The sequence below is a fragment of the Lycium ferocissimum genome, chromosome 3 (genome assembly GCF_029784015.1).
Source record: "Lycium ferocissimum isolate CSIRO_LF1 chromosome 3, AGI_CSIRO_Lferr_CH_V1, whole genome shotgun sequence".
NCBI lineage: Eukaryota > Viridiplantae > Streptophyta > Magnoliopsida > Solanales > Solanaceae > Lycium > Lycium ferocissimum.
Window position 1 is genome coordinate 66,631,142 of NC_081344.1, and position 12,500 is coordinate 66,643,641.

At 32.9% G+C, this 12,500-nt stretch overlaps 1 protein-coding gene across 1 annotated transcript; it reads right to left on the reverse strand.

The window, feature by feature from the left end:
* Nucleotides 1-565: 565 nt before the first annotated feature.
* On the reverse strand, nt 566-5,082 carry LOC132051192 (sugar transport protein 8-like). Its single transcript, XM_059442447.1, has 3 exons — nt 4,850-5,082; nt 3,752-4,071; nt 566-1,332 (listed from the first exon to the last, which is right to left on the reverse strand). Exons 1-3 carry the CDS (start codon nt 4,965-4,967, stop codon nt 676-678), a joined length of 1,095 nt encoding a protein of 364 aa, XP_059298430.1. The 5' UTR covers nt 4,968-5,082; the 3' UTR covers nt 566-675.
* Nucleotides 5,083-12,500: the final 7,418 nt, after the last annotated feature.

Sequence of the window (12,500 nt, forward strand, 5' to 3'; positions counted from 1 at the left end):
AGAACAAAAAAATTATCAATTTAAATAATGTAGTTTTCCTTGTCCTTTAGAGGAGGAGCCAATTGGATATGAGCTAAGCCAATTGGATAGTGAGCTAAGGATTATATATGACTGGTTATATATAGTTATTTTTAGGTGATGCGCAGTACGGAGGCTCCAGTAGGGAGGCGTGAGAGGTTGGCTATGGACGGTTTTAGAAGAGGTAGAGGTAGGCCAAAGAAATATTGGGGAGAGGTGATTAGACAGGACATGACGCAGGTCCGACTTACTGAGGATATGACCTTAGATAGGAGATTATGGAGGACACAAATTAGGGTAGAGGGTTAGTTAGTAGTTGAGTGTTTTTCTACTTATCCTTGCATACTGGTAGTCGCAAAGATTACTATTGTAGGCCCTTGTGCTTGATAGTAGTTTGCCATGTCTCGTTATACTGCTTTGGATTGCTTGTTCTTTTTTACTATCGTCTCATTATCTTGAGTTATTACTGCTTAAAATTACTGTTTATTATTATTGATGCTTTTTCATCCCTCCTTGAGTCGGGGTCTATCGGAAACAATCTCCCTACTATACCCGTCAAAAGATAGGGGTAAGGACTGCGTACACTCTACCCTTCTCAGACCCTACCAGGTGGATTATACTGGGTATGTTGTTGTTGTTGTTGTTGTATATTGTTAGTCAAAACTCAAATTGAAAATATTGATGTACCTGGGCAATGAGCATTTGTACAGAACCTTCAACAAGTAAACCTCTTCTTCCAAATCTATCAACACCAAGTATCGCGACCAACGTAGAGATCACATTGACTGAACCAGTCACAATAGCAGATAACAACGAGGCATTTCCACCGAACCCCATCGTCTGAAATAACACAGGAGCATAGAACATGACAACATTTATGCCAGTAAACTGCTGGAAAATTTGAAGAATTGTACCACATATAAGTTGTGGCCTACTAGATTTTTTCATCAAATTTTTAAAAGGGTGTTTGATTTGTTGTGCCAATTGAGTGGCTTGTAAAATCTCTTGGTACTCTTTTTCAACATCATCAACACCCCTAATTTTAATAAGAGTTTGTTTGCCTTGTTCTATTTGACCACGTTCAATTAAGCTAGTTGGTGTTTCAACAATGAGTAAAGAGCCTAGGCCAAGAAATATTGCTGGAAATGCAGCACCACCAAGGGACACTCTCCATCCATTTGGGTGCATTTTTGAAGTTGCATAGTTGACAATGTTGGCACATAAAATACCAATTGTGATGAGCATTTGGAACAAAATGTTGAGACCACCTCTGTATTTTGGTGGAGCTATTTCTGATATGAATAATGGCACTGCCTGCATACAATTTACCGCACTATTACGGATATGACAACCATGGTGAAAATTGGATTCAACTATCAACTGCCTCTATTGCAAATAGAATTGACTATCGATTCCCAAGGAACTACTGAGTTACATCTGCATTTCCAAGCCCCTCCGAGACCCCGAAAAATGACAAGTTCTTTTTCTTAGGAACACATACAAGCAGTGGTGAAGCCAGGATTCATCTAGGGGGTTCAAAAATATGAAGAAGTAAATACACGAAGAAGTCAAGGGGGTTTAACATCTACTATATATACATAAAAAAATAATTTTAACCCTGTATATACATTGTAATTTTTCGCCGAGGGGCTTCGGATGAACCCCCTGGAGCCTACCTAGCTCCACCCCTGCATAAGAGCGCAATTTAATTATAATAGCTCGGTATGAGTTTAAGTTATATAAACCGTCAGTGTTTCCGAGGGTCTATTGGAAACAACCTCCCTACCCCATAAAGATAGGGGTAAGGTCTGCGTACATCTTACCCTCCCCAGACCCCACTTGTGGGACCACACTGTGCATGTTGTTGTTTGTAAGCCGTCGGTGTAAATTAACAAATTTTATATTATTAGATCAATTAAAGAATATCCAGATTAGCCTCCTTGAAATGTAAGATTTGTAATCTTGAATCTGTATATTATTGTAGGTCAATTTTACATGATAGTGTAAAAATTTTATCAATGCACCAAATTAAATAAACTGAAACTCGTATTCGCAAATACTGGTTTGGCTATTAGTATTTGCAAATATTGAGATTCAGGATTTGAAACACTGGTGAATTAAAAGATTTGTATTTGAAAACGTTAAAAGTAACACAAATTAGCACTTTTTGTGGAGGATCATAAATACAAACTGTAAGACTTTTGGAAGAGCATACAACATATAACAAAGCAATAAAAGTATGATATATAATGTATAGCGAAGGTTTATCAGTTAACCATTGTTTAATTAATATGTATTCATATCTAAAAATGTTACACAACCATTACAAATGCTATTTGGTCGGTCCAAATAAAGATAAAAATGTCATGCTATATTTCAGGAGTTAGATTAACTGGCCATGAACAAGTAAGAATTATATTGCCTCAACAAAAGTAGATAGAATTGAACTTAACCAGGTCATTCAGGTTGTTATCAGTGAAAATATAAAGATAAAATAATTAACTAATCATAAAATTGACCAAAATTGAACTTATATAATCGACAAACCCGTAATATTTTTGACACATCAATTTTTTTTTATTTTTTTTTTTGAGAATTTAACTTATATGCACCAATAGTGTATAGTAAAGGTCAACTTATGATTATGATGACTTAAGACGATATGAGCTGTCAATTATAAATATTGTTAGTATAGAAATTCTTTATACCATGAACAATATATAAGTTAAAGCTGCTCCTTTGGCTATCATGACTCATTTTTTTTATTTTTTTTTAATGCATAAGTTTCTTCAACGTTTTCTTGTTTTAATAGAGAAAGGACAGAAAATCATCCATATCATTCTGCTCATTAAATTCCTAGACTATTTTACTCTGTTGGATATATAGGTAGGAATAAAATAAAAATTACGTGGTTGCCAAATCCAACACCAGCACCAAGACAAAGTCTTACTTGACGAGATCCAATTTATTCGTATTTGAAGGCTAAAAATATTCCTAATCGCTTGAACAAATTACAGTAATTAGACCTCTCTATAGTACTGGCCTTTATGACAATGTTTTACTGGCCAAGTTTTCGTTGGAACCAATGTTTATGTTATGTTATATATTGTCCATAACAATATTTCGCCATAGAATCCAAGAAAATATCCGGACAAATACACTGTTATAAAAAGGTTTGATTTTATTTAGATTTTTTAGAACCCCACGAAGCTTATTAAAGTTAACATTCGGCTCATTAGATTCCTAGACTATTTTATTACTATGTACTATTTGTTGAATATATAAAATTGGATAAATAAAATAAAAATTACGTGGTTGTCAAGTCCAACACCGGCACCAAGACAGAGCCTTACTTGATGAGAACTAATCTATTTGTATTTAAATGCTAAAATATTCTTAACATTCCAACATTGAAAATGATTAATCAGACCTCTCTATAACAACTGTCTTCTATAAAAACATTTTACTATAACGGTCAAACTTTTTTTGGAACCCATTTTTATGTTACGCTATATAGCAATAGCATTTCGTTATAGCTAGCATCGAAAAAAAATTCTGGACAAACGACGCCGTCATAGACAGATTTGACTGTATTTTTTTTTTATGACCCCATAAAGCTTTTAGTATTAAGTTAACATAGCATTCGGCTCATTAGATTCCTATAGACTTATTTACTCTGTATAATTATTTGTTGAATAAATATAATTGGATAAATAAAATAAAAATTAATTACCTGGTTGCCAAATCCAACACCAGCACCAAGAAATAGCCGTCCAATAATAAGCATAGGGAGATCAATTGCAGCAGCATTGAGAATAACTCCAATGAAAAAGAACAAAGAGGCAAGTTGCATTGTTAATTTCCTTCCATACCTCTTACAACACTTTGAGGCAAAGAAACAACAAACAATTGCACTTAAGTACAATGAAGATGTGAACAATTGCAACATTTGGTTGTCGTACTTGCAATAGTTGTCTTCTTTAGCCCTATGCTTTCTAACATATACTTTTGGGAAGAACTTCTCCAAGAAATCATCCATGGATGTCACCCCACCTATACAAATTTATCATGAAAACAAAGGCGGATTTAGAATTTGAAAATTATGGATTCTTACAACAATCTCAAATTAATTGACAATAACAATTGAGTTCACAATCAAATATTTATAAGTATTTAATGAACTTCTTTAATACACATACAACATATGAGAAAGAGTTATTGGGTTCCCTAGAACCCATACGTAAAGGTCTGAATCCGCCCCTGCATGAAGATATCAAAAATAAAGTAAAAATTTTAAGAGGAGCATTTTTTAGTTTGAGATGAAGTTCAATGCAATGGTGTAAAATGATTCTTTATAATCGTGGTGTTCGCGGGCCAGCTTGCGTGCACCTTCACTAATTCTGAAAAAAATAAGTTTTTAACCTCAGTGCTAGAAACACTTGTTTTTCCAATGGATGTGTCAGAAAAATACTTCTGAGGAACGCATGTTTCTAGTAGTGCTTGTTGTAGCATGTTGTAACCGTTAAACTATACTAATAGTTTGAAAATAAGTGTATATAACTTAAACTCTTTGATGAGAAGAAGAAAACAACATAAACCCCTTTAGTTTTTGCTTTGACCCTAAATTCCCACTAAAGCTGAGTAAGATTATTAAGTTTTGTTCATTGTGTACATTATCATATAAATTGAGCTATGACAAACGTTAATTGCTTACTGCAAGTAAGGTCCGTTAACTTGAAAACTAAAAAACTAAACAGGTTAAACTCCACTCACAACGTAAAAACTATGTACATAACTTAAACTCATTGCATAAACATGAAAGAGTTAGTACCTGAAATCCCAATATCATAGCCAAACATAAGACCACCAAAGGCTGCAATAATGGAACAAATCACAACCTGTGCAGTGAGTTTATCATTACTTTCCAGTTTGTCAAAGGCATGAGGCATATTGATTTATGTTATATAAATTTTGAAAAAGGAAAAATAAAACACTCTCTGTCTCTTCTTCTTCTTGTTTCTTGCCTCCTACTACTCAAAAAGATTGTCAATGTTTTTTTCAAGAATCACAAAAGAGGCTTATAGAATATACATACAACATATGGGTACATAAATGTAACAACTGCATGAGACATAATAGCGATATTTGTTCCTATTTTTATAATGAGGATTCAATATATAGCACTCCTAGTCCCTGTTGTTTGTAAATTTTGATTTTAGTCCTCATTGTAATATTTGGTTAATAGCCTATTTGATCAACTTTTAATATATGCTTATTTTGAAAAGTGTTTTTTGTTTGAAGTATTTTTCCAAGAAAGTTCTTTCAAAAAGTAGCAAATTGTATTTGGTTAATCAATTGAAAAACCACTTTTGCCATAATATAGTAATACTTTGTGTTGACCAATGTCCAAAAGTGCTTCGGCTTGTTTGTGGGGTTTGGGTTGGGGGGGGGGGGTGCAACTTTTTTAAGCTTCTAAAAGCATCTTCCGCTACTACTTAAAAATACTTATTTTTTCCCCAAAAGCTTGGCCAAATACTTCAACTTTCCAAAATAGCCTTTTACAAAGAAATAAGCATTTTTTGACTTCCAGAAGCTTGGCCAAATAGATTATTAATTGTATCTAATTTTCAATTAATTGAAATGTGCATTTCTGATACGCTTGGCAGTAAATTAACACAAATTTAATGAATTATTAACTCTTTAATCATTCATGTATTGTGTTAAATTCGTACTGCATAATATGCAGACAATTATAGTTCTAAAAAAAGATCTAGAAGAATGGGGACTTGGCCTTACCTAGGATAACTTTTTTATCCTTCACATAAAGAGGGAAGAGGAATCTAATATAGACATACCAACTCTCGTAAATAAGCTACCTATACAGTTAACTAACAAAAAAATTTAACTTGTTGTATTTGAACCTTATAGAGGGCATTTGTCTCTTGTCCAGTTGGAATGGACCTTTAGCCCCCACAAGAAGTTGTTGATAGGAGTCATAAAAGGACTCATTCTAGCTTCTCACGGCTAAGTTGGCTAGATGGTCTACGGCCTTATTAGCCCCCCTAAACCAATGCTTCACCTTGACATTAGCATAAATTTAGATAAAAGCGGGTGCAGGACAAAAAACTCCATCACCACCACAAAAGGTGAAAGTATGGGTAGATAAATTTAGTGATTAAAAAAAATAATTAAAGTAGCCATCTCACCTTGTGCGACAAAGTTATAATTAAACCTATCACTACTTATCTCAGATTTAAGAAAAATTATGTCATAATGATATCTTCATGATCCCCAAAATAAAGAAGCTGAATTATCTAAAATAGAACATTTAATTTGTTACTACCCACAAAATGTAGTAAAAAGTCTGGCCATCTCACAAAATGAAATATATGTTTTGTTGACAAAATATATGAAGATTCACCTAGTTGGAAATTGAAATCATCTTCAAGCAGCAGTAATTTGGTATTTGGTGATGCTTGATGGAATTGTAGCAGTTCAAAGTAAAATCACTAAGTCAAAGTGCGCTATATAATTAAGATAAAATGTGATTGAAGTAGTTGAGAGTGATTTTGAAAGTAAGAAGTTGAAAATGACATCATCTTGTGTTGAAATTAGTCCAGTGCCACTCAGAATAACACCCAAAATTATCATCCATATCCACCTCCCTTGGCTACATATGGCTATATATGAGAATATTGTGGCCTCTCCTAAAGTGCTCATGAATAATTTGCAGAAGCTCCATGTTATCATGAGAAACAAGTTCGGGATCCCTGTTATAGGGGAAAAAGCGGTTGGATCTGCATCGCCTCTTTGTCGAGGAAACTACTCGTGGTGGTATTGCAAAGGTTTTTGGGTAGAAAAGATGAACGGAAGCAACATTAGGTTTTAGTTTTCTTTCTTCAGCCACGAATGCTACATTTATCCTTTGGAAATACTATATTTCATTGTTATTCCACTACGAAAGGGTACTATTTCAAGGCAATGTACTCAAGTCCTTCTTCTGATCATGTGTTGCAGCAAGTCTCACATGCTACAGTTCCACCTCATCATGGTTTGGCCGAATATGTGTTAGAAATAGAAGCCGTCATGCCGCGACCGCAAATGATGGAAACAATTTCCTAAAGCACCATCAACAGTGTCTGATCTTATTGATGGCAAGTTTGACAATGGGGTATCTTGCCAGCAATAAGATCAGACGCTGTTGATGGTGCTTTAGGAAATATTATTTCTATCCTCAAAGCTTGGGCATGGCAGCTTCTATTTTTGGCACATATCCGAACAAACCATGATGCGGTGGAATTGAAGTATGTGAGACTTCCTACAACACATGATCAGGAGAAGGATTCTAGTACATTGCCTTGAAATAGTAAACTCTTTCGTAGTGGAATAACAATGAAATATAGTATTTTCAAAGGATAAATGAAACATTTGTGGTTGAAGAAGAAACTAAAAACTAATGTTACTTCCTTCCATCTTTTTTCCCTACAACTTTTACTCTACCACCACAAATAATTACCTTGACAAAGAGGCGATGCTAAACCAGCCACTCCCCTATAACAGGGATCCTGAACTTGGCTTTAATGGCAGCATGGAGCTTCTGCAAAGTATTCATGAACACTTTAAGAGAGACCAAATGATTCTCATATATTGCCAAGAGAGGTGGATATAGATGATAATTTTGGGATGTTACTCTGAGTGGCACTGGACTGTTTTTGGCACAAGATGACGTCATTTTCAACTTCTTAGTTGCAAAATCACTCTCAACTACTTCAATCTCCACTGCTTGTTTTCTCGAGAATCTCTAACCTGCAAAAGAATTAGAGAAGGAGAAGTTAGTGAGTGAGGGAGGGTGGAGGGATAGTGTATCTGTATCACCATGAAAATGCTGTTGGAAGAAGTGAATAAGGCACATGTTTTTCCTACTTTCACCAGGCTAGTAATTATTTTTCTAACTAGTAAATCGATCCGCGCTTCGCGCGGTAATTTAAATCTTATTACATTTTTTAAATTAATCCCTACATTTAGCTTAAATAAATTTTTCAATAAAGAAAATGCATAATACAATTATACTATGAATGAAAAATAGAACTAATGTGGTAATAAGCATAAGCCGTAGATTAACATAAAGGAAAGAACTACAAAAAAAGCGAGCTACAAAAGAGAAATAAGCACAAAAAAATTATTTACACTTTTGTTTGATAAACACTTCCAATTGAGACGAACATATAACAATGAAAATTAAATCTATCTTTAAATAAACTGTAATACTACAACAACATTCAATATATTTCTTTCCTTCATTCTCCTTAAATCTTCCATTGATCTTCTTATCTCTACCATCCTTCAAAATACATTCAACCATTTCTCATTCACTTGCATCTTCTAAGACTCCGTGCCCATAAGCATAAGAAAATAAAATTCAGAAAAAAGAATGAAACTAAGCACCAATTTTCAAATAAATTGAATGGAAAAAGAAAAAAAAAACTACTAAGGAATACATATATGTGTGGTGATCCAACGTTTCTTTTGAACTATAATTCAAGGTTGTCAAACATAAGCTTGCTTTAAATGTCTTAAGGGTGCCGCATCACTTTTCTATTGCCCACAATTATATATCATTTATTCACGAAATTAAGAGAAAGTGAGATAAAATAGAAGTAATTAATGATAAAGTAACATAGAATAAGGAAATTAGATGGATTTAAAGATAATTTGGAATGGATACATTATCTCTTTAATTAAAGAGTTGGGTGATTTTTTGGGGAATTATGTGAAGGTATGTATCATCTTCAACAATGCTAATTATGGGGAAGTTAATGTTGATTATTAGAGGGAATTAGTGGGTTCAAATAAAAGGAATAAAAAGCAAAAACATTGAGGTAAAAGATAATAAAGATTTTTGTTTTTACATTTAAAAATTTCTTTAAAAATAATGGAGAAAACATATTCATAGAATACTTACTTTCCTCTCCACGCCAGTTAAATTTTCTGTTTTCCTCCTCGAATCTCGTCTGCAAAATTGTCATTCTTCAGAAAATTGGCATTTTTTTCCTCGGTTAACTTTCCGTATCATTCCTATAATAATTATAAAAATTTAAAGAGGGCAAACAATAATTGAGTGACATCATATATGCACAACAGAGAAAATTATAAAAGACACAGAAGCATACCCAAAAATAGAAGCTTTGAGTACCGTTAAAATTCAAAAAGTAAATTAATAATAAGGATAAATAAAAGAGAAGAAACTCTATATTAATATCTCAGTAATGCAAAAAGAAATGACAGCGTAAAACTATAAAAGGCAAAGCAACTGTACTTATATTGAAACTATAAAAGGCAAAGCAAGCGTACTTATATTTAAACGATTGTTATGGAAGTAAGTAGGAGCAATGATATTAATTGGAGAAAGGAACGGGAATAAGGAAGAGGTGTAGCTTGTGGGTTTATTTAGTAATAATGGAGTGAGAGACAGAGGCAAAATTTTGACACAACTGCTTTTAAAAAGGCATGCAGCGTATGGAAACATCACAAAAAGAGGCCGAAAGGATGCGTCAGTTGTTGTTGTTTTTTTTTTTTTTTTTTGACTAAATAACTAATAGGAGTTAAAATGGATTAAAAGGCCAAAATTATGAGAAAAAGATAAATGAAAACCCTGCATTTGTGTTGCGCCACGTCAGCGGCCTATGTCCTGCTTTTATATATATATAAGATAAGATAATGGAGTGAGAGACAGAGGCAAAATTTTGACACAACTGCTTTTAAAAAGGCATGCAGCGTATGGAAACATCACAAAAAGAGGCCGAAAGGATGCGTCAGTTGTTGTTGTTTTTTTTTTTTTTGACTAAATAACTAATAGGAGTTAAAATGGATTAAAAGGCCAAAATTATGAGAAAAAAGATAAATGAAAACCCTGCATTTGTGTTGCGCCACGTCAGCGGCCTATGTCCTGCTTTTATATATATATAAGATTTTAAGGAACTTATTTTTCCAAAGACTTTAAAAAAGCAATTTGACCAACTAAACATGGATAAATTGAAAAAAAAAAATCCTCCTTACCAAACACACCCTTAATTATATATAGTTTCATCTCATTTTGGTGAGAGTAAATGCTACTCCATTGTAAAGCTAGTACGAAATGGTAATTGAATTAACATCTCCCATAAAATTCATATAAATGAAAATTCGGTTTAAAACTGGTAAAATGAAAAAAAAAAAAAAAGGGTCAACCTTTAAAAAAGAAAATTGATAAATCAAAGCCTACTTATATTGCGCTTTGTTTTATTCTTTTTTTAGGTAACAACCTATTTTTCTTCTACAACAAAATTTTTAGTAGCCGAAAAGAGTATATATATCAATGAATGTAATGAACCATTCTGTTAAAGAAAAAAAGTTTAGTACAATATCACTTTTTTTTTTAAGAAATCAACTTGATGATATTTTGGTACAACACATTGTTGTTTTTAGCCGCAATAATCGGAAGGAGAGAAAACAAAAGTAAAAAGTTAAAGGATCCTTGTCATGAAGAGGAGATAATAAAATTTTATAGTTGAAATAGTGTATGGCTTAATTAATTAGGTGCAAATCCTCTACTTCATAATCATATCACAATAGTTATATGCGAACTATATTTAATGTAGTGACGTAGGTGTCCATGTCGCTTTGAAGTAAACATCACAATGATTATATAAGAAATTACATCACTAATCTTGAAATGGATGATCCTGAACTTTTAAGCCTCGCTTACCCCATGGACAAGCCTTCAATCTGAAACATCAAAACTTATTAAACTTGATGTTTTATCCATGGGACAAGAGGAGTTAAAAGTTTCCAACTACCCACCTCTGACTCTGAGACCATTCTTGTAAATCACCCCTAGTGAGGGTGTCAGTTTTGTTTGTTTGTAAAACTAACTGTGTTGAACTTAATATTCAAATAAATTTTTAGACGATTTTCTAACCAAATGCATAGGTATAAGCACGGGTATATAATTGCAAGGAATAATCAGATTAACTAATGTATGTACAATAATATTACACTTATATATTTAACATATAACATAAATAGTAGTATTTGGTAATCTTTATGTAACAAATAAGACTGTTTGTAAAATTAGTATAATTATTTGATGTCTTAACATAATGTATCAAAATTACTGAAGAAAAATCAAAGAAAAATTAAAATGATAATTGGAACTATTCCAAAAAAATTAGTTTGTTCTATACTCAATATATAAATTAAAATATTGGTATGGGATGGTTTGTTTTTAATAAATGGTCGAATCGATCCATTGCCACCAGATCTAACATTAGCCATCTAAAAAACTAAGATAGAACATAAAAATATATAGGTAAAATAAAAAGGACGGATAGTGTTGTCCCTACGACATGAGTCATGCTACATAAAACAAATCTATATTCTTCAAGGTATTAGAAATGTGAGACAACATTTTTCATATCTCCATCTATTTAAAACAAAAATTAACGAATATATCAAAGGAGAATTTGATCTGTACTATACATGATTGAATCAAATTTGTTTACATTTTCCAAGCATTCACAGATTTCAACATCATCAGAAGTAGAAAATTGAAGCACCACATCATCAGAGAGAAAATCAAATATTTTTTTATTTAAGAAAAACAAATATAAGTATTATTAGATAAGTAATTTTACAAAATGGAATTCCAGAGATTTAAAGGAAAATAAATTACCTTTACTTACCTCGGCTACGCCAGAAATCAGGTTGAGTTTGGAGGAAAATCAGTATTCTAAACAAAACTACAAATAACGATGAAGTTGAGAAGAAGGGGCAAAGGTACGTAATACCGGAAATATTTATATTGCTATGTTAACTTTTTTTACTTTAGTCAGGATTCATTGTATTTAGCAAATAAATCTGATTCTGTACATCCCCCCCCCCCCCCAAAATCAGGTGATAAGAGTACAAGAGCAGAAAGTGAAGTGAGAAAAGAGAGAAATTTCATAAATATAGTCTAATTGATGAGTTATGATATATTGTAGTTTTGATGATTTGACAAACACACCAAGGACCAGGTCCTTGATTAGGTTAAGAGTCAAGAACTATGTGAGAAAAGAGAGAAATTTCATAAATATAGTCTAATTGATGAGTATGATATATTGTAGTTTTGATGATTTAACGGCACACCAAGGACCAGGTCCTTGATTAGGTTCTCAATGAAACATGACTGCAAATTCTGTGCAATTGTATGTGTGTGCTAGAAACTAATAGCCCTTGGAAAGTCACCATCCATGGTCACATGTTTCTCGAATGCTCTCTATATTGGTCTTATATATACAACATGTTGGGATTATTTGACCTAACACTTGAAAATCTGAAAATTATATTTCTCTCTAGTGCAGCCGCCACCCCTCTCAAGGTGCTCTCAAGAACAAAGCCTAAGCAAGCCAAAGGACCAGATCCCAGAATTGAAGATGCTTCAAGTCCTTAGGTTTTTGAGTCTT